We start from the raw sequence: 22,419 nt of genomic DNA on the forward strand, positions 1-22,419 counted from the left end.
TTAACTGTAGAATTTTATAGATGAACAGAATGTGTTTATATAGTATAGTTTAGATTTTTCTAAGTATCACATTTAGCTTTGAGGGCAGATCTTCATGAGGGAGAGTCACATGAAATAGTTTTCATAGTCTTGTAGAGTTTCTGGAGGTGCTGAACAATAGTTGCTACTTTTTCTTCACAATTCATGATCTGTTGGGTTTAGGTCAGGAGATTGTGGAGGACAAACTGTTTTTTGTTTACTATGTAATTTCATATTTTATACTTATATATTTAATGTAGTACATAAAGTAAAAAAAATGTTGAAGATACTTTTGATTGGTACTGTATATAAGTATATATAGGAAAGTCAGTATATTTCTTTTTAATAATAATATTAATAATATTAAACATAAAAATTACATATTTTAAAAGTTTTTCAAACAATGTTTTCAAATGTAATCAATTTATCATCAAAGAAATTAAAGTGAAAAGTAATATAGAGCTGTTAAAAAGTTAAGATATACATTTTAAAAGCAATTGACATAAGTGAAATGAGAATGAACACATAGACTATTAGAGAATTTATATAAATATCACAATAAAAAAAAATCTAATTATGACATAAAATAAAAATGTTTTGCTACTAGATGGCATGAATTATTAACATTCATAGTGAATGCAGCTTTTAGCCAATGAGAAGTAAGCATCTGTGTTCATCAGGGCATCTCTCACCTTGTGCAGCCTGTGAGAAGCAACTGCAGAACTTGCACCGTCCCAAGCCAGGCACTGTTTAGTCTGTGCAGCACCGGGTAAAGTAGAACCAGTCAAATGTTTTCAGTAAACAAGATATGACTGTAAAACTGCTGCACCTTTTTTTTTTCAAGCAAATCTCTTGCTTAATTTAAGGAATTTGCATTGCATGTATTTCTTTTATAAATTAAGTGGTGAATCTTAATGAGTAATGATTTTTTTTTTTACTTTATTAAACATTACAGAAATAATTCACAATAAAAGTTAAATGTATTATTTGCTTGTGTTCATTTAAAGAGTTTTAAAAATCCCTCTGGACCACTTGGGCCTACAGCCCCACCCCAGCATGGTTCTGCCACTGTCCACAGTACAGAAGACCAGGCCCAGCAAAGCCAAGTCCCCAAAAGCCCCTCGCTTCCTCTTAGCAGGATCTGTCCAGAAAAATCACAGCAGTATTAAGGATAAGCAATGAATATATTGGTTATGGTGTGAGTGTATGAAATACTTGTGTCTGTACATAACTATTACATATATAAAATATTAATAAAAAGAGGAAAACAGAGCTATTCACCTCCAGATGAGTATCCGTGTGCGTACACCAATCTGCTGACAATCCAAATTGCCCCCAAGCCACTAGCCAGACGCTAAGAGACACACATGCACATATAAACCATAAAGATGGCTGTCCACTAATGATGATCTAATAATATTTGTGTCTGACTGAACTCACTGGATGGTGTATGCCTCCAGCAGTCAAAAAGAACAGGAACAGAGGTAGGATTTCATTACTGTAAAAAGAGATATTATTCTAATTAGGTCATCGGAACACAGAAGAAATCATGTAGTATACAAACAAAAATATGAATCAATTCTGATAAACTTACGCAGCCAGCGGTCCTGATGAGAGCCAGTTTCATCATACCGTTTTTAAAGTCTTTGCAACTGCACTTGAGGATATTTCCAAAGTTCTTGCATTTTTTGGATTAACTGACCTTCTTTTCTTAAAGTATTTTTTTTCTTTACGCAATTGATTAGTTCTTTCCCTTATGGAAATGGACTAGAACATTACTACAATAGAGCTATTCATTGTGTACCAACTCTACCTCTTCACAACTTTACAACTGATGCTCTCAAACACATTAAGAGGCAAGCAATTCAAGTTCAGCACAGCTGTTAACTGAAAGCCATTCCAGGTGATTCTACCGTATAAAGCCGTCAAGATGTCAAGATGTGCAAAGCCATCATCTATGCAAGATGTGCTGCTTTGAAGAATCTAACATACAAAACATATTCTAATTAGTTTAACACTTTTTTTGTTTACCAAATCGTTTCAGGTTTTCCTCAAAGTTTAGATGACTTTAGTATTTATCAAAAAATGCAGAAAAAAATTAAATGAAAAAAACACTGAATTTCAGGTGTGTCCAAACTATGTATATATAAATATAGTTTTATTGGTCTTCCAAAACTCAACTAACTCTACCATTCATGTGAACTGATCTTAATTACAGTATATACAAACTAAAGAAATGACTACCTGAAAATGCTTTGCTATCTTCTTTGCTATTCTCCTGCTTTATGGAAATCATTTATTCTAATCTTAGCTTATAAATATGTATAATGCTTTGAAATTTGTGTTAATTGCCTTTCCTAACAATTGTTAGCTATAACAAACTATAGCTAGCATTACCAACTACCTTACCAGTACAGGGTGTGTTTTGATTAAATAAAATAATGCTTCACAGTTACAGAAATAACTGTGACATTACTGTTACATTCTAATTATAATGCAAGTCACACTGAATTGTGACCATTATTTTTAATATTGCTCACATATGGGCAGTGTGTACACGTTTCTTTACAGTACTTTAAGTTATTTGTATTTGTGTAGGACATATCAAATATGGCACACAAAATGAAAAGTGAGCTTACTGTTTATTACTGAAGTAATTAAGAATTTTTTTTTAAAGCACTCTTTACTCAGTCTACCCTGACCAAAGTGCTGTACATAAAGTCTAATGACTACACATAAATACATTCTATCAAAACATAGTTAAAATAAATTACTTAAATAACATATTAAAATAAGCAGTCCAATATAAAACAGAGATAAGATAAATAAAAAATGCCAAAACACAAATAAACTAAATGTATTACACGATATATAAGACAAAACAGTCTCTAAATCACCTCAGTAACTCACTGTTCAAAAGCAAGTTTTTATAAGTGAGTTTTTTAGACCTGATTTAAAACCAGAGACAGAGGTAGCTTGGCGAATAGCGTGTGGCAGTAACTGTTGTATTCTGTAACAGTAATTCTACTGCCGCTCTGTTATTGTACTGGGTTGTGGGGTACCTACGTGTTTTGGTGAGCTCTCTGGATACAGTTGAAGATATGGCCGGTCTCTGGGTCATCACTGTACATTTTGGGGTACTGGACAAGAAACAAAAAAATAGCACTGACTGTGAAGGGCACTGAAATACACAGCATTGATGCAGTTACTTCTTTACCCAAGGCACACTTAAATTATGCAGCCAATTAGGGCCCCCACGAGCACCAAGATATAATGAAAAATGACATTGAATAATACAAACAAAATGGTAATACACAGGTAAAAGTAACGTCCATAGGTTTTTTATAGTTGGCACATCAATACTAGGTTAATCAGTTAATTCCTGCTGCCAGTGTTGGGCAAATCATTATCACAAGAGCACTCTCTGTCTTGTGTCCTGTCTGCTGAATTTACTTAGTCAAGTTAAATTTTGCCAAACTTATACACCACTCTACGGGTGGGCAATATGGCCCTAAAATACTATCATATTTCATGGTAATTTTGTGATAGTAATACTCTTGCCGATATGACAAACCAGTGAAGTCCAGAATCAGAATAAGAATCACTTTATTTCACCAAGTATGTTACACATACAAGGAATATGGCTTGGTGAGAGCAACATTAATGATACTAATAATAATGCACCCCATATATCCAGGATTAAAGTAAAATAAATGATACTGGTCAGATATAATCTGTCTCTAGTAGATCTATAATATAAGATGAGAACAGTGTGAATTTTTCTTTTGCTAAAAACAGCAAAAAAGTCGCACCCTGATGTGATAATTAAGGGTGGGTGATATGGCACGTTATTTCAGGGTATAATACTGTTCCTGATATATGCTGATGATATTATTACATACGATATGATATGGCACACCCCTACACTACTCAATAGCTAGAATGATGAAACAATAGCTAGAATGATGCCCTAAGTATGGTGTAAAAAGTAATGTATGAGTAAAAACAAATAGTGCTAATGATAAAGGTTACATTACACATACAGTGTGGCCAATAGAATGATGTAACATCTGGTGCTGAGGTGCTGGTGAGGATATGGGGGCCCAAAAAAATTGTGTTTAAAGACTTGGGCCAGCCCTGTGTTTTACTCACCTGCACATTGTATTTGACACGGGCTTTGACCACAGAGTAAGACAGACGGACCATGAGGAGGAAGGTAGCAGCTCCAGTGAGAACAACATAGCCGTACTCTTTAGAGAACACCGCCATGTTTCAGTACTGTCAGCTGAAGAACAGAGCACAGTAGAGGACACTGAGGAAAAACCCTGAAACAGAGACAGTGACAGATCTGCGCTTACTTTTAAAAAAGACCCTACAGGAGAAGTACACGTGTGTATTTAAATAAAAGCGTGAAAAAGTGCGAGTATTCCGTTTCAGAAGTGAAAGTAAGAAGGCTACAGTTTACAAGAGCAAGGTTACTGTCACTTTCATTTCAGAAACACCCTTGAAAATGTTTCTCCACAGAGAGCAGCCTGTGTTCCCTCTTAGTCAACGCTTAAAAAAAACCTTCATAAAACAGGGGAGTTTACATACCTAGCCTGCTAGTTTGCCTGTGTTCAAATGAAACCCCGCTCAATGAGGGTGAATCTCTGTGTGTCAGTTTACGTGCTCACAATGCTCTGTGTTGGTTCAGTCCAGGGACTGTTGTACAGTCATTGGTTTAGCCTGAAGAGGGGCGGGACTTATACTGGAGCATCTGGATCAGTCAATGTGGACGGGGAGGCTAGCTGAAATTAGACTTTTCAGGGATACTAGAGTATTTAAAATAAACAGACCAAAAAAAAAAAAAACTAAAACAAGCTAAACTAAATTAATAATAAATAAAAAGATATAGATATAATACTATATATGAAATAAGGTAGTTAAGTATAGATATGTGAAAACATTTGCATAAACCAAATATGTTTATATTGAGTATTTAAAAGTATTTTTGACAGTGATCTTACATCCTAGGTACGTAAGTAGATAGATAGATAGATAGATAGATAGATAGATAGATAGATAGATAGATAGATAGATAGATAGATAGATAGATAGATAGGACATTTATTTATAACACCCTATATAATCGCTTAGTGGTCCAGCGAGATCGCCAGTTCGAATCCTGTTTATGTAGCTTGCCATTAGCTACTGAAGCCCTGGGAGAGCACAATTGGTCTTGCTCTCTCTTGGTGGGTAGATGAAGCTCTTTCCCCTCATCACTCCGAAGGGTGATGTCCACAGTACAAGGCGTCTGTCAGCTGCTCTATCAGAACCGAGTCGATGCGCTTTCCTCCGAGAGCTCTGTGATGCTCCTCAGTTGATGTATCGGCATAGGGGAAGTCCTAATGAGTGAGTTGGGTAATTGGCTGTGTAAACTGGGAAGAAAATGGGAAAGAAAATTAGAAATAAAACACCCTATATAATAATAGCGGAGTCCATCCATAGTTCTCTTACATCCACACTATCACATTAAACTGTATACATTTTCCCCTTTATAAATTCCCTCTCCTTATGTACAAATCAAACACCAACAATATGGATACAAAGGATACAGAAATAAAACTTTTAAACCACAGTACAAAGTACAGAGTAAAAAAGGTTTAAGGTTATCCAGTTTAATGTTTCACAGTAAGGGTTAGTGTGTGAATAACTTTATACTTTCCACCATTCATTTATATTACTGACCAGCACATAGATTTACACTCTATGTGCACTATGTTACACAAAGTTAAATGTATGGATCATTACCATTGTGTTGGTAAATACAGTACCTATCTACATGCATATACATGTGTCAGGTTCACAGGTATTCAGACAGAGATACATTTTTTTGTCATGTTTCTCTGTACATAATCTCTATTGACGTAACGTGAAACAAAGGGCTGTTTATTATTTGCTATTTAATGATAACAGATACCCAATTATTGGTGAAAGATATGCCCATTTCTTAGTTAGTTCAAGTAATCCATGTTTTTGTATGTTCAGAAGTGTATAATAAATATATTTACTTGGATTACCTGAACTTTCACCCACAAACACCCACTAATAAACAGCATGATTAGCAGCAGTAGGTAGGCGTGAGAGAAAGGCATGCTCTCTGGAGTACAGGTTGAACTTTGTGCTAGACAAACAAAAGGTGCTTATTCATTATGTGACTTAAGTTTCATTTGTCATAAAACTGAACTCAGGGTGTGCCTTGGTAAAGAAATGTTAAAGAATGTCACAGTCTAATTTTTGCTTGGCACAACCTGGACTGTGTTATGTAGAATCTACATACTTCAACTGTTATAGGTTACTTGAGAAAACCCTGAAGGTGCTTTGAAAAACTTATATAAAGTATATATATATATATATATATATATATATATATATATATATATATATATATATATATATATATATTTAGAAGAAAAGGGGTTTGTCCACAGTTTCAAGTTAAAGAACACCTAATAAGTTCCTTATTTTAACAGACAGACAGACCGACAGACATACAGATAGATAGATAGATAGAATATTTTACTGTAAGGGTTTGTGTATGAACAAGGTTATACTTTTCACCATTAGTGGATATTACAGTCCAGCACAAGGTCCAATATAAATTCACTGCCAGTCTGGCTGGTCATTACACTGATGACACTGATACATGTATTTTTCATGCATGGTATGACCTCTGCATAATGTACTCAGTATTTCATTAATATTTCATAGACTCATTCTCAGTTCTGGTATACAGCTTCTGCTTCTGGTATTCAGCCTTTTGCTTCTAAATTCTTGGTTTATCTTGAATCTACATAGCTTAAATTCTCCTCACACATTCTCATTAGAAATAGTACAGGCACAGCCTTTTTGGACAAGGACCTGTACTCATAAAGCCTCTGAGACGTGTTGATTTTTGGTTTGTTTTTGACAATCATTTTATCATAAATAAGCATCTTAGAATGTTTTACCTCAGTTGTTTGAGTATTTCTATAATGCCTTGCTTTTATGCATCTTTCTTTTATTATTTGTCTTCTCTATAGACTATATGCCTTGCAGGTTTATGGACATTGCCATCCAGGTTTAGACGTGTCGTCTATCATCGCACACTCCATTAGGCTTGTAATTCAGCAGCCGATCGATAGGTAGTTTTGCATCTGCAACAACATGGGCTGATACAATCTTACCTTGTGCTCACATATGGTCTCACCTTGGCAAAGACATGTTACAGTGCCAGAGCAGAGAACAACACTAGATATGAACACACATTCCTGAGGTCTCACTGATTCATATTCAGATATTCATCTTCTTTTCATACTTCTAACTGTCTTTACCCTCGTGACTCCATGCTCTAAAGTACCCCAGCAGCAAATATAAGTGCCCTACAGGTTGTTCTTCTTGTGGGGAAAAAGTGATTCAGGCCCTGCTAGGGTGCCACTCCTTAATTATAATGTGCCCTCTAGATCAAGAAAATTGGACAATATGTGTTAGATACTGTTTGCTCTTCAAACAGAAAACCAAAATGTGCCTTTTTACAGAAATAAAATGGGATGCTATGCTATATAGTTCAGCTACAGGTGAGTAGGAAGGTGCCTTTTTTTTTTTTTTTAATTCACCCCTGTCCTCCAAGCAGCCCACCAGTCCACCATCGAAACTATATCTAGTAAAAGGTTGAAGGTGGGCATACTGGAGAGGAATTAGTGTAGGGATTCAAAGTAAAACAGTTAAAGAGAGTGCTGTTATTGTAGCTGTAGTTTGGGCTATAATGTCATAATCATTCTCATTCCTGGTCAACACTCTATATCTAATAATCTCCCTCAGAGATTTATGCTCTCACGCTGCCAGTCTCAGACGTCTTCTCTTCACCCAGTGGACTACGCTTCTGGCTTTGGATTACAGGAGCACAGATGATACTGAGGACACAAGGGGTAAAAAGAGCCTTATATCAGTTGACGAGGGTCAGTTACCGCTGGATTCTCTCAGCATGACTGGAAATCTCATCCCACTGGAGAACCCCAGAACTGGACTGATATGAGTGGATCATTTCTCTCTCCATGCCAAGGTGAGACAGCAGTGCTATCTCACTTCTTCTCAGATAATGTGAAGTTCTCCACTTCAGACTGGTCAGCCCTGATCAGTTTCTCCTAGATTTCTCTCTATCTGAACGATTATCTCACTGCTCAGAGTCTCAGAGTAATCTATACCTGATGGAACGAAAGGGCCAGACTGAATCCTCCCACAGGCCACAGTACCCTGCAGAAGATCAGTAAGGTGAGAGGACAGTGTGGTGATCCAGCAAAGCTTCTAGTGTTAGAGAGCAAGGCAGGGGTCAGGGATTACCGCCATTGATCCTCATGCACAACTGAAGGTCATTGTGCTGTGCAGTAATAAACAAATTCAATACCATATATTTTCTGATTTCAGGCATTTGATTTTTTTTTTACATTTTTAAAATATATTAAACAAAAATGACCAGTGTTTAAACCATTCAAAGCATCAGACGATGAGAATCAGTTACAGGTCAGTTAAATTTGTTACAGACACCTTAAAAACTGTTTTGTTGTAATTAAATACAGTCAAAATGATCTTTTGTCTTTTAAGGTCAAGTAATGAATTTTTCAGAGTTTTTTTTCTAGTATAAATTGGTGGACGCTTGAAAGCTTTTTTTTTAGTAATAAAATTATTACTGATTTTAATATATGCATGTGTATTAAAGAGGAAGGTTGTTATTGTGCTATCTCTAGAGAATTATGAACTATTTTTTTAATTATTTTTTATTTAGCTTAATTAAGTATTGTGATATACTAGCGTTCACCAGAAATAACAAAACTGCTCATGGTTTTAAAACACTTCTTCAGTGTAAAATTAAAATTAAAATATGCTGAAACTGAACATCACTATGTTGAATGATTGACTCAGCACTTTTCTGTCCCAAGACAGTAGACCTGGACACCAAATACCTTTACTGATAATGCAGGATCAGGAGTGCAGTGCTGAGATTGAGACACGCACACGCAAACAATTATACGTGTACACTGTACCTGCATGTAACCTGGAAGTGCAGACATTCAAATCATGAAAGGAGACCCTTTGAAACATTAAAACAAGGATATATGGTTTCTTTCTCTTTCTCTCTTGATCTCTCTCTCTCTCTCTCTCTTTCCCTTACACACACACACACACACACACAACCCCAAAACTGGCAGCAGCAGGACAGTGACAGGTACACTAATAAAAAGATGTGTTAAGTTTTTTTTTTATTCAGTTGTAAATTTCCAGTAATACACAATTTGTGGAAAAGTAACTTCCACAGACAAACTTAATAATAAAAAAAATAATAATAAAACATAAACACAATAATTGTATTGGTTTGTAATTAATCCTACTAATCCAAATTTACACAACCAAAAATCAAATATACTTAGCACTTTCACATGTCAGGTTGAACACACAGTATTTTCCAATCCAACAGTGTTTATTCATCACTATCATTTATCAAGTTCTTTTATTTTCTAGTGTTTTTCAGCTTCATGCATACGACATATGACACAAACATGATCAAAAAGGATCTAAAAAGCAGAATGGAAAAGTAGCACTAAGAGTCAGGGAGCTTATTTTTGCTTATAGTCTCTACATGTTACCTTATGGTCGTAAATTCTGTTTTCCATCCAGTGTATAGGTCTCTGCTTTCCTCTTTGCTTTCTTCTCTTATCGTAACCCAATCAGCCTCAAATATATTAAAAAAAGATGTGGGTCTCTAAATTCAGACAATTCAGAGGGAGGTTACTCTATATCTTTACTCCTTAATCAATTTACAAACCAAATGCTGTTGCTGCAGCCAAGGCTGAGAGAGGTGCTGGGATGCGGGTATCGTCTTTCAGACCAGAGCCTGGAGAAGTTTTAGCTGAAGAATGCAAATCTTACACAAAAACTATACAAATATTTTTTTATAAGTAACAGTAGCAGTAACAGTCTATTTACCTCAGTCCTTTCCTGGAGCAGCAGTTCTTCTCCTGGCCAGCAGAGGTCAGAGATCTAGATGAATACTGGTTCTTCAGTCACAGTACTCTTCTCTCTCTCTCCAGGGTGGGGTTATACCTCTACTGACCTCAAGTCCAGGGTCAGACTGCTGTATTCTGAAAACACAGTGTCATCATCGACTCAGCGCCCTGAGAGAAGAGGCTGGCTGTATCTGAGGCTGAGGAACGAGTGAGGGAGTCAGAGAGGAGCAGGGTGAGCTGATGTGTGGTAAAGTAGAAGACTCAGCTTCCATAAACACAACACTGTCAGTAATATAACACATCAGTGTAACTGGGTGAGGAAGGGGGATGAGAGCCTGATGACCACTAGAAGCCTGCAGCTTGAGTTTGTGACCAGGCTGAATGATAGGACAGACCGGAAACAAGTCAGAGTGTGTCACTGACCCTGAAAAGATCTCTTTGACAAACAACCAATCTCTCTGTATCTCCAGTGTATATTATAAAGGGTGCTAGGGTTAAACATATGCTGAGGAGTCACACATATGTAGTACAAGCCTGAGCACCTATAACAGCTGATAGGTTTATGCTACTTTGATTAGGAAGGATAAATAGTCACCATTAACCAAATTTAAATAAACTGCATGAATCTGTCTATTCCAAAAGCTTTTGATTTTAAGAAACATGGAGATACTACTACACCAAACAGTGACATCACACACAAAATGTGCTACAAATTTTGAGGTTGTAAATCATTTTCTGATTGATAGGCCTAGAGTTTAGAGTTGACTTCTTTATTTAAGTAGTTAAATTATAAGCAGCACATGCAAGTCAAAATCTTTTTATTGTAAACTCATATTTTTAGTAAAACACACTTATTTAAATATACTCCTCCCAACATTCAGTAATGTATACATCATTTGACTTGACTTGATTTACCTGAAGAAACTGCATGTTGGAACAGTTCCTCTCATGGCCAGCAGGGGTCAGTCAAAAATCTGACTATTTAGTCTTTTTGTTCTACAATACTTCATAAAAGCTTGTAACAATATAAAGGGGATTAACGTGATGTGCCAACACACTGAAGGCCCGCAAGAAAATACACCTTTATTTATGCTTAAGTTACCAACAACTCTATACTTTTTTAAAATTATGATAATAAACATAATCTGGTGATTACATTCAGAATCAGGTTAGAGAGCCCATATACAACACATTATATACACGCCTGATCTGATTATCAGAGAATAAATCTTTGGGAAGTTAAACCACACTGTAATACCATATAGTTTTGTCTAACATCAAAAGAAAAGAGTCTCCCCGTCGGGGAATCGAACCCCGGTCTTCCGCGTGACAGGCGGAGATACTGTCCACTATACTAACGAGGATTACTGGTATATTTCTGGTTTTAACCCATGAACTTACCTCCTACTAGATTATGTATTTTTGCATGTAGGATATTAAAACATTTTAATATTCTAGTTTCTTAATAATTAAAAGCTCCTTGCTATTTAAAAGTTAAGTGTAACTGCATAATTTATGCCACTATATTATCATTATATCACATACATTAAATGGTCTTAAAATATGTTTTAGATGACCAGAATCTCTTTAAAGTTTGCTCCAGTTTACTTAATTCAGAACTACTTTGCCTAGTGTTTTTAGGTAAGGTTATAGAGCTCAAATATAAAGCTGTAAAGCTGCTTTGTGACAACATTAGTTGTAAAAAGCGCCATACAAATGAATTTGATTTGATTTTAAATAAACACATCATTCACACCTATCTGTAAGACAGTGAGTGTATTGTATCAGTTAAATGTGCTTTTCATTAATCTCTTTTCGGATGTTTAAAACTAACGTGTCTCCCCGTCGGGGAATCTAACCCCTGTCTTCCGCGTGACAGGCGGAGATACTGTCCACTATACTAACGAGGATAACTGACCTCAGATAGCGACCCAACACGTGTCACCTTAGTTCTCTGGACAAATAACAGCTTCACCATAATTATGAGCTGAAACAAGACCACACAAAATGACATGTGGTAGAATCTTCAGTTAACTAATATACAATTTTATTCACATACTGTACTACAGTTGTGAATCTAACGTTATAGTCTGGTAAACTCATTTTATTCACCAAACAATTCGTCCACATGAGTAAAGAGAAGTGTTCACCATATATATAAAATTTTACCTAATTAAAAAACCTCTGGAATATAATAAAGAGGAAGATGGATGATCACAAGTCATCCAAACTGAACTTTTTGGATTTTTGCAGCAGGAGTGGCATAAAGTCATTAAAAGCAGTGTGATGCCAAGATGCATGACAACTGTAATTAAAAACCAGGGTTATTCCACAAAATATTGATTTCTGAACTCTTAAAACTTTATGAATATGAACTTGTTTTCTTTGCATTATTTAAGGTTTGAAAGCTCTGCAAGTTTTTTTTTTTTCATTTTGACCATTTCTAATTTTCTGCAAATAAATTCTCTAAATGACAATATTTTATTTGGGAGAAATGTTGTCCGTAGTTTATAGAATAAAGCAACAATGTCCATTTCATGTTTGAGAAACTGAAGTGGTCTCTTAAATTTTTCCAGGGCTGTTTATGTATATGTGTGTGTGTGTAGAAATAGGTATGTATAAGTACACGGTTCACTTTATTTTAGAGGTCAGTAATTTGCATCTATATCTAGTTATTTTTCTGTGTTCTCTGAGTGCTTTTATATTGTTGTGTTGTTGCTACTGGATCCCTAAATGTCTGTCGGGATCAGTATTCATCACTAAGGCAGTTTTATTTCTCTCTGTAAATATGATGTTAAAAATCTCGAATCTCCCCGTCGGGGAATCGAACCCCGGTCTTCCGCGTGACAGGCGGAGATACTGTCCACTATACTAACGAGGATAACTCATTTACCTAACAAACCTTACAATGCTCCCACGTGTTCCAAACTTGTATTTGGTAGCTTTAATTTTCAGTGATCTAGCAAGACGAAGACAGGGAAATAATTATACTGTAGCTCAGTATCTGCTGTTTAGCTGATCAGAGACAGCAACATCACAGACCATAATTTCCTACTCCCCCCCCCCAACACTCTAATATCCTTAAACACACAAGCGTACAGTAATGTTCATTGACTCTGGGTGAAGGGGATTGGTAAAGCGCTGAGGTCAGTTCAGCCTATATTTAAATAACTACATCGCAGTTCAAAAGAACCACATAATTGATCTTATTTTGGAACCAGTATAGGAACCCCGCTTTTCAGCAGGGCATCAAAAAATTAGTTGATACTCATAATGTTCCTCCCCACGGAAATCTTTAGTAAAAGGCGAAAGATTTATACGATCTGAAGAGAAACAAGAGTGTACTGAAGATCACTAGCTAGAACCTCACCACCACACCAACACACTCACACTTCCACTCCATGGTTAGTAAAACACCACCACCTGCAAAGAGTCTGTTAATCAAATGTAAGTTACAGTATTTCTGATGTTATTATAGAGTAATATACAATACAGATATACAAAGCGCTGTGTGAGCCTGATTACTTAGTTCACCTGTAAACTACGATACATAACCTAAAACCCAGGGACTTGAAATCTGCAAAGCATTTTGGGTAACTCAGCTCCACTCTGCCCTTGACTGGTGAGTGCTGTGTAGTAACAGGTATATCAGGGATATAAGGGAACTCAGATCTCAGTTATCCTCGTTAGTATAGTGGACAGTATCTCCGCCTGTCACGCGGAAGACCGGGGTTCGATTCCCCGACGGGGAGACACGATTCTTTTAAAATAGATGAATGAAAACCACATTTAACTGGTACAATATACTCCCCGTTTTACAGATAGGTGTGAAAGATGTGTTTATTTCAAATCAAATCAAATTTATTTGTATGGCGCTTTTTATAACTGATGTTGTCACAAAGCAGCTTTACAGCTTTATATTTGAGCTCTATAACGTTAACTTAAAACACTAGGCGAAGTAGTTCTGAATTAAGTCAACTGGAGCAAACTTTAAAGAGATTCTGGTCATCTAAAACATCCATTAGTGTTTACTTTAGAAAGCAGAGGATTTTATATGACTGGATTAGAAATAATTGTGATAAAAAAAATACCATTGTTATTTTAAGACCATTTCATGAAACTTATGTGATATAATGATAATAAAGTGGCATAAATAATGCATTTACACTTTACTTTTAAATAGCAAGTAACTTTTAATTACTAAGAATATTCGAATGTTGAAACTAGAATATTAAAATGTTTTAATATCCTACATGCAAAATTACATAATCTAGTATGAGGTCAGGTCATGGGTTAAAACCAAGGTGAGTTCAGTTATCCTCGTTAGTATAGTGGACAGTATCTCCGCCTGTCACGCGGAAGACCGGGGTTCGATTCCCCGACGGGGAGGCTCGAGATTTTAATTAGTGTTTATATTGTGTGAGTTTGTGGGTTTTTACCTCTAATTAGAGTTACTCACTTCTCCTTAGCATGCTGTACATAAACCATACCTGTCAAGTCTCCCGTTTTGGCCAGGAAACTACCGTATTTTACTCCTCTTTCCCGCCGTCCTCCCGTATTAGTATTAGTATTTTCTCGTAAATTTCTCGTATTATATTAAAATAAAAAAATATATATTATTGAGGAGACCGCTCTGTGTCTCTTAACCAATCGTGGAGCCGGTTCAAGGAGAAAGTCCCGCCTTTCAGGAGAAACAGCCAATCAGCTTGCAAAGGAGGGTCAGTGTGGGGAAGCCCCCAGTCGCTGTGAGTTCAGGCAGCTAGTTGGAGCAGCTGATGTTAAAACATATATGGATATACAGCGATTTTTCTAAAAGAAAGGTAACGGTAGGCGGCTAATCATGGAAACTGTGATGAGATTTTTCTGATAGCTGCTTAAAAATACTCGTCTCCGAAACAAAACACACAGATTAAACCTTTTAAAATAAAAAAATTACAGCTTGTGACTCAGTTTAACAAGAAATGTGGAGAGGACCGAAATTAACTGAACTGATCAGGGATGGAGTGATCAAATGAAAGAAGTATTAATTAAAAATTATTGTGCAGGCCCCTTAGGACTCATTTTTACTGATGGAACCTATCTGGTCCATGTCCTTTTAGTAAAAGCTCATGATACTATGTTTAGGTCACCAGCAGTCATTTTGCAGAATTTGTGCACCCTTTTTTCAATTTTAAATCCATTAAATAAATAAAAAATATATCATATAAAAGAGTGCATTTATTACAAAAAAGACATGAAATCTTATTTTTTTTTTTATATATATATAGAAAAGGGTTTTTTAATTTGGCTGTATTAAAAGAATGACATATGTAGGAATGTCCACAACATTTCAGATTCTGATAATCTAATTGTAGTGTGTAAGTGGTTCACATGTGGTTATTTTAGATTTTTTGTAAACCTGTCCTAAAATGTAAGGGATACTGAATCTTCGTTGGGCTGGTGGGACGGCTTTAAACGTACAGAGGAAAATATCCCTTATTTTTAAATCTAAAACTTGACAGGTATGACATAGACGGGCCTCTTGTCAGAGAGGAGCCAAACGGTTAAAAAAGAGACTTATTGTAAAACAATGCAATGCTGTTTACATCTTATTTCAAGCCATGAACCAAAAACGCAACAACTTAAAACAATGAAACTTTTACAAATATTTTTATGGGTTAATTTTCTCTCAAATTCAAATTCAAATAAGCTTTATTGGCATGACCATAGTAAATAACAGTATTGCCAAAGCATTAATTGATTAAACAATTAATTGAAAAAAAAAAGAACAACATTTGATCAGTTATAACATCTACATAGACTTACATAGACATCTGCATAAACAATTCATATCTACATAAATAAATAATTTGCTTCATTTAAATTAGACATTGATTATCATTGTAATTGATTGTTTGGATATTTTATATATATATATATATATATATATATATATATATATATATATATATATTTTTTTTTTTTTTTTTTTTAATTATATGATTTATATGATTATCTCTGTATTAGAATCTGGTGTTTTGGTGTGTTTATGACTGAACTAACCCACTCTCTCTTTCTGTGGCTCTCACTCAGGATCCCACTGTGATAGACTGACACATCAGCACTCAATCACAGAGTTTCGTAGATAATTTGAGTTACAATACTTAGAATATCATTTATATTCCCAATACTCCCAATAGCATTTATTATTATAATTATTTAAAAATGTATAGAGTTGATGGTGACATAGTGAAAAGCCTAATGAAAGACATAAATGTCAATAAAGTTGTTATTTCTTTAGTGGGAAACACTGGTGTAGCGTAAAGCTACACTAGTTTTTGCAATATTGCAGTTAAGATTTTTTATTGTATTTGATCACAGTCAACATAGTAACTTTTCATAAGGACTGAAGTGAACCTGAAACTGAACTATTGGAGCTCATTAGCCTTCAAGAACAGACAACAAGACATGCAGAACATTTAGGGTAATATAGGCTAAAGAGAAACGAGATGATTCATGAGTGGCAGACAGAGCAGAGTTGAATTACATAATATATACTTACTCGAAACAAAACTAACAATAAGCTTATGTCTTACTTTAGAACCAGAACAGGAACCCCGCCTTTCGGCAGGGCATCAAAAAATTAGTTGATACTCATAATGTTCCTCCCCACGGAAATCTTTAGTAAAAGGCGAAAGATTTATACGATCTGAAGAGAAACAAGAGTGTACTGAAGATCACTAGCTAGAACCTCACCACCACACCAACACACTCACACTTCCACTCCATGGTTAATAAATAAAAACACCACCACCATCACCACCACAGTCTGTACATCAACACACTAACATCTACAAACAGCACAATTTGTGTTTTTTCGAACTCTCATTTTATCTACAAAGTACGGTAAACATCCTAAAACTCAGCGGTTTGAAACCCGCAGTGCATCCTGGGTAACTCAGCGCCGCCGTGCTATTGGCTGATTCTCTGTTTTTGTGTTTTTTGGAGATTCAACGCGGTTTTAGGTCACACAATAGATATAATAATCAGGGAAAAGAGAAGAGAGTTTTATTCAGGTCTTTTTTGACTCGCCTTCAGTTTTATAGATCTGTTTCAGTTTACGTTTCTTTCTCTCTAAGAGCCATTTCTAATAATCTTTCTCTGAATTCCGAGGTTTAAAGCATTGAAAAACGGAATATATTTAAGAGAAATACAAAAAACTTACATATACACACGCGCGCACGAAATACCCTTAATATACAGTAGAACGTCTTTATATAAAACAGCAGCTACGACACGAGGAGTTTAAAAGGCTCTCTTGCTACACGCCGCGCCAAACACTGGAACATCTCTAACTCACAGTCAACCAGTTAAAACTCCTGGATTCTCCTTCTCTTCACCAATGTTTTAAAATAAACACAGTAAAGCTCAAGTTCTCGGTTCACTCCCTCCACCATCAGCTTATTCACTTTCCTCGAAGGTACGACCATGAACTTCATCCACTCTCCTCCTCATTTTCATCCTTCATAACTTTTTCCCCGTGTCTAATCAGTATTATAGCGCACCTCCTGTTCATCTCCATCACAGGATAACGCTCCACCATGTCTTTATACTCACAGTTTAACTCTGTTCACTCGACCAGTCAACAATAACAAACTGCCAAACCGCCTCCATCATCATATTATATTTACGTGCTCCTGGATGATGAAGAGCTCAATCAGTCCCCTCACCGGATTGATTGAGTTTCTCTGACAGATTAACCAATCAGGTATTTCCATACACTGGTGTCATAGCAGGTGGGCGAATCAAAAGTGGCAGTGATGTGAATTGATTAGAATAGGAAAAATCCCAATTTTAGCCAGATTAGATTGTCTGCGTTTTGTTTATGTACTAGTTATGTATCCGCAGTATACAGTAGATTAAGACAATACACGTGCAATAAAAAAATATTTAACTCCAAAAGAAACAGTTGTTATATTTGATGTTTGGTGAAATCATTAATTTATTAGAGTGGATACATATTTGTGTTTTGGGACCACCTGCAACATCAGTGTAATAAACATGCAACATAATAAAATATGATAATTAAAAAAAAATCCAGATTTTAACTGTATACACATACACATTCTAACAAGTGAATTCAGCTTTAAGGGCAATAGAAAAGCATTGGCTGGAAGTGTAGAGAACAGGCCAATCAAAACCCTCTTTAGAAAACAGGGGACTTGGCTTTGCTGGATCTGTTCTTCTGTTCTGTGGACAGTGGCAGAACCATGCTGGGTTGAAGCTGTAGGCCCAAGTGGTCCAAGTGGATTTTTAAAAGTCTCTAAATCAATGGTTTTCAATCTGTGGGCCGCAGCTCCCAAGGGGCCGCAGAGGTACTGCAAGAGAACTGTAGGTCAATTTTTTTCTATTTTGCAAAGTAAAAATTATTTTAAAAATATCAATAGTTCAGCAAATGTAATTTAAGGTGTGAAGTTAATTAATAAGACGATAAGTTCATTTATTTGGCAAATAAAACATGTTTGGGTCGAGCTAGTTGATTGGTTTGGCACAGTGCAGTCACCGGCAGATATAGTAGATTAACACGCTAGTTGTGTTAATAATGAGAGTATAATTGCAGCATTACACATCATGGATAAATGGTTAAAAACAGGGTATTTGGAAACGAAAGTCCCTGAAGCCTGTGTATCTCTAACCAAAAGAACCAAGAGGAGCAGCCTAAATCAAAAGAAAAAATACAATTCCAACCGCTTTAAGAAAATGGTCAATAAGGTAGGCCTATGTTTTTTATTGCTATTTATCACTGTATGAGTAGCAAAAGGTTGGGAACCCCTGCTCTAAATAAACAAAAGCAGATCCTATTGTATATTTATTTATTTATTGTGAACAATTCCTGGAAACATAAGTAATCAAGTAAATCATTATTAAATTATGTGTGCAGATGCTTCTCAAACTGAAAACGAAAATGTCTGGATTTATATACACAGCAATAGAAGTTGCTGAAAAACATCTTCTGTCAGATATTGTTCACTGTTTTAGTCTCTGTCTCTGGTATAAACCCCCACTGTCTGAGCAGTGCCCCTCGCTGAGCTGGAGGAGTAATGAAATACTCCCTCTGTCGGGTAGAATAGCTCTCCTCTGTGGGTACAATGTCTCTGTAGGTCCAGTCCTGCCAGTTGTAGTTAAATTTCTCCAGCAGCTTTATCCTGGCCTCCTGTGAGCTAACACAGTCAGGAGGGGGTACCTGCTGCAGTTCTTTGCCCACTTCAACATCCTTCCACACCAGCACAGCACGGATAGCAAACCAGCCCCCCAGCCGAGGGTGTATACAGACTCCAAACATCTTCTGTAACATAGGAAGAAGACATTATAAGAAATTAGAAAAATGATTAAATCCTACTGTTCCTACCTCTCTTTAGACAGTCTCTCATTTTTGGTCAGAGGTTCTAAAAAAGCAAAAGCGCTGTAGGTATAAGACATTAATTCATATGTGCAACTGCTTACGAAAGTATTTATACCCCTTGAACTTTTTCACATTTTGTCACCTTACAACCACAAACATAAATGTATTTTATTGAGATTTTAAATGATAGACAAAATAGAACATAATTGTGAAGTGGAACAAAAACAATTCATGATTTAAAAAATATATTTTAAAAGTATTTATCCCCCTTTACTCTGAAAGCCTTACATAAAATCCAGTGCAATCAATTACCTTTAGTAGCGACTTAATTAGTTAATAAAGTGCAGCTGTGTGTAATTTAGTCTCAGTATAAATACACTGTGAAGGCTTCAGTGGTTTGTTAGCAAAAAATAGTGAACAAATAGCATCATGAAGACCAAGAAACTCACCAGACAGGTCAAAGATAAACTTGTAGAGAAGTTTAAAGCAGGATTAGGTTAGAAAAACATATTGCAAGCTTTGAGCTCTGTTCAATCAATCATCCAAAAAAAAAACACTATACAACTATAAAGTCCTGTACCTTGTTTCCCCATGGCGGATCTTCGATATCTGTGTGCTGGTAATAGCGAGCTGCTCCTGCTACATGAGCTGCAGTCTGAGCCAGAAATTTTGGTTTTCTGTTCGACTGCATCTCATAGTCATAACTGATGTCCACAGACTGGTCAGAGAAATGCTGAAAGAGCAGGAGATAAAGGTAAGAGAAGACAGAACTGTAGCGAAGGTTTAGAGACCAAGTTTATCTGATGCTCATTCAATGTTTCTTCTCACATTATCTCTTCTCTAGATTATCAAAAGAGAGTTGGTCCACCTTTGCAGCAGTTCCAGCCTCAACTCTTCTGGAAAAGCTTTACACTAGGATCATTGCTGTACAGACCTGAAAAGTGGCCTTGAAGATTTGACAGCCTTAATTCATAAGAGCATTAGAGTTGATGAATGAACACAGTGTTATCCACAGGTACTGGAAGCAGCACCATCACATACCCCTCTAGCCCACACATGGCATTAGGAATGATGGCAGTAGGTTAATATTCATACTTATCTGCTCCACAGAGTCCTATTATACTGACTATACCTAAGTCTGCTGTGAGATAGTAAAATTCACCTAGAATTTTCCTCTGTATACTAACAAAGCACACATCAGATATTAAGCAAGATGACAGACTGCATCTGGGGTCTATAATAATTTAGATTAATTTAGATTTTTGCAAATCTATTCATATTAAAAATGCTTCATAATAATAAAAACGCTTATTCTAATTGTTTGGGTCTTACATACCTCAGAAACACAGGTGGAGATGGCATGAGCTACACACTGGTCTACAGGATCTCTAATGTCTTTCCAGGAACATCTCTGAAGGAATGGCAGGAATGAATTTTCAAACATGGATGGAGTACTGAGCACCACCACTGCTAGAGTGTCCGCTGAATACTTGAGTTGATGGGCCTGAGAAACAACTGCATTGTACCATCCAATCTGTACAGAAACACATAAAAATGACAGTTGAAATGGAGTTGTAACAAGGGCTTGTCTTCTTTCATTTCAAAAGGATTTTTGCAGGCAGACTGGGACATCATCATCTAACAGGAGGTCATGATATAGTCTATGCATGTTTCTAAATGACACATAATAAAAAAAAAACTAAAATTGACTATTTAAATAAAGGTATGCGGAGTTAAAAACTAATTTAGAATAACCTCACCAAAATAAAGTCACCAGAGATATACTTTAAGCAAATGTGTGCCTAGAACTTATTATATATGTATTTTACTACTATTCTAGCTCTAAACACAGCTAATGTTTGGTCACACCCCTTCTCTTTTTTTCTTTATTTTTATTATTTTCTACAAACAATAAAACCATGGCAGTAGTGCCTTTTGCTTTGATGCCAACTTTGCCCACTCGTGGCTGTTTCTCTTAGTCAGCTTCATGAGGTAGAACCTGGAATGGTTCTCCAACTGTCTTAAAGTAGTTTATAAAGATGCTGAGCAATGATTTTTCATCACTTTGCGCTCCAACTCATCCTAAACCACCTGGGCTGAGTATATATATATTTGATTTTTGAGAAGGCCAGAAACTTTTATGTCTAATACCTAACTAAATATGTCTTTAATATGAACCTACAATATTGCAAATGATACAAAAAAGAACAAATATTAATGAGAATATGTGTGCTTGAACGGTGCTGTATGTAACAAATATTATATACAAAACACATCAGGGTTCACTGATTGCCTAAGTTGTACAGAATGTATAAATGTCATATGCATCTCTGGTTACTTTTAAATAATGTAAGATTCCCTACTAATACACAATTTTATATAAAACCCATTAAAATAACTTATTTTAACATTGTGTGTAGCATATTCCAACTACAGGATGCATATCCTTACTTAGACATGGAAAAAATGCTTGTTTAGCTTTGAACGACACATAGCTATTTTATATAAACTAGCTCACTCTACAGAGTTAGTAGGTTTCTTAAGGAGCATTGCTTAGCTTGGTGCTCTGCTACTCATTACTGAGGAAAGAGAACATCTTATAACCATGAGCTTAACATCAGCTTGTAATCATGACAACTACTTTATATGAAATGCTCTTTACGGTACCTTAAAAGGATATACTTCAAAACCTAACGTCTTTAAAGACTCCCTCAGAGTGCGAACAACATTATCCACATTGTGACCGGAGGTCGCCATATGGAAACACACTGATCACCAGACAGACCTTTGGGTAATGTAGTTTCATGGCAATTTTCAAAACTGTTCTTTTTTTAAAAATGCTACAGTTAATCTCTTTTTTTTTTACCAGAGTAATGGTGATTATAACAGGCATTCAATCTCTGATTCAGTTTACTTTCGAAACTGAACAACCAAAGACAAACAATACATTTTATATATATTTTAGGTTTATTTTGTAACTACATTTCCCACAATCCCCAG

General features: G+C 35.9%; 2 protein-coding genes, 1 long non-coding RNA gene and 2 other non-coding genes across 7 annotated transcripts; 1 reads left to right on the top strand and 4 right to left on the bottom strand.

Annotated features, from left to right (window-relative positions):
* Positions 1-940: 940 nt before the first annotated feature.
* mgst3a (microsomal glutathione S-transferase 3a) lies at positions 941-4,717 on the bottom strand. Of its 2 annotated transcripts, none has more exons than XM_049481692.1 (6): positions 4,612-4,717; positions 4,171-4,303; positions 3,085-3,158; positions 1,459-1,516; positions 1,300-1,372; positions 941-1,159 (listed from the first exon to the last, which is right to left on the bottom strand). In XM_049481692.1, exons 2-6 carry the CDS (start codon positions 4,285-4,287, stop codon positions 1,020-1,022), a joined length of 462 nt encoding a protein of 153 aa, XP_049337649.1. In that variant the 5' UTR covers positions 4,288-4,303; positions 4,612-4,717; the 3' UTR covers positions 941-1,019. The 2 variants fall into 2 exon arrangements, with proteins under 2 accessions (XP_049337649.1, XP_049337646.1); XM_049481689.1 differs by having other exon boundaries at positions 4,171-4,343; positions 4,612-4,716.
* Positions 4,718-10,045: 5,328 nt separating this feature from the next.
* LOC125803003 (uncharacterized) lies at positions 10,046-20,907 on the top strand. 2 transcript variants are annotated; one of them, XR_007440060.1, is made up of 3 exons: positions 10,046-10,269; positions 20,264-20,434; positions 20,761-20,847. It is a non-coding gene; the product is annotated as an uncharacterized LOC125803003 (long non-coding RNA). The 2 variants fall into 2 exon arrangements; XR_007440059.1 differs by having other exon boundaries at positions 10,049-10,269; positions 20,823-20,907.
* On the bottom strand, positions 13,266-13,380 carry LOC125785840 (U5 spliceosomal RNA). The gene has a single exon (XR_007428187.1). It is a non-coding gene; the product is annotated as a U5 spliceosomal RNA (small nuclear RNA).
* Positions 16,631-16,745, bottom strand: LOC125785844 (U5 spliceosomal RNA). The gene has a single exon (XR_007428190.1). It is a non-coding gene; the product is annotated as a U5 spliceosomal RNA (small nuclear RNA).
* mmachc (metabolism of cobalamin associated C) lies at positions 18,768-22,235 on the bottom strand. The gene is made up of 4 exons (XM_007259496.4): positions 22,087-22,235; positions 20,756-20,953; positions 20,000-20,152; positions 18,768-19,362 (listed from the first exon to the last, which is right to left on the bottom strand). The coding sequence occupies exons 1-4, from the start codon at positions 22,174-22,176 to the stop codon at positions 19,033-19,035; spliced, it is 771 nt and encodes a 256-aa protein (XP_007259558.3). The 5' UTR covers positions 22,177-22,235; the 3' UTR covers positions 18,768-19,032.
* Between the last annotated feature and the right edge of the window lie 184 nt (positions 22,236-22,419).

This window comes from Astyanax mexicanus, chromosome 1 (assembly GCF_023375975.1).
Source record: "Astyanax mexicanus isolate ESR-SI-001 chromosome 1, AstMex3_surface, whole genome shotgun sequence".
Taxonomy (NCBI): domain Eukaryota; kingdom Metazoa; phylum Chordata; class Actinopteri; order Characiformes; family Acestrorhamphidae; genus Astyanax; species Astyanax mexicanus.

What these genes read in the sequence shown, in the direction of transcription:
- mgst3a (XM_049481692.1), bottom strand. Translation starts at nt 4,287, where the DNA reads ATGGCGGTGTTCTCTAAAGAGTACGGCTATGTTGTTCTCACTGGAGCT. An exon ending in CTGGAGGCATACACCATCCA is followed by an intron (nt 1,373 to 1,458) that starts GTGAGTTCAGTC and finishes TGTGTCTCTTAG; the next exon opens with CGTCTGGCTAGTGGCTTGGG. An exon ending in ACACGGATACTCATCTGGAG is followed by an intron (nt 1,160 to 1,299) that starts GTGAATAGCTCT and finishes TTTTCTGGACAG; the next exon opens with ATCCTGCTAAGAGGAAGCGA.
- mmachc (XM_007259496.4), bottom strand. Translation starts at nt 22,176, where the DNA reads ATGGCGACCTCCGGTCACAATGTGGATAATGTTGTTCGCACTCTGAGG. An exon ending in TCTCCACCTGTGTTTCTGAG is followed by an intron (nt 20,153 to 20,755) that starts GTATGTAAGACC and finishes CTGCTCTTTCAG; the next exon opens with CATTTCTCTGACCAGTCTGT. An exon ending in ATCCGCCATGGGGAAACAAG is followed by an intron (nt 19,363 to 19,999) that starts GTACAGGACTTT and finishes CCTATGTTACAG; the next exon opens with AAGATGTTTGGAGTCTGTAT.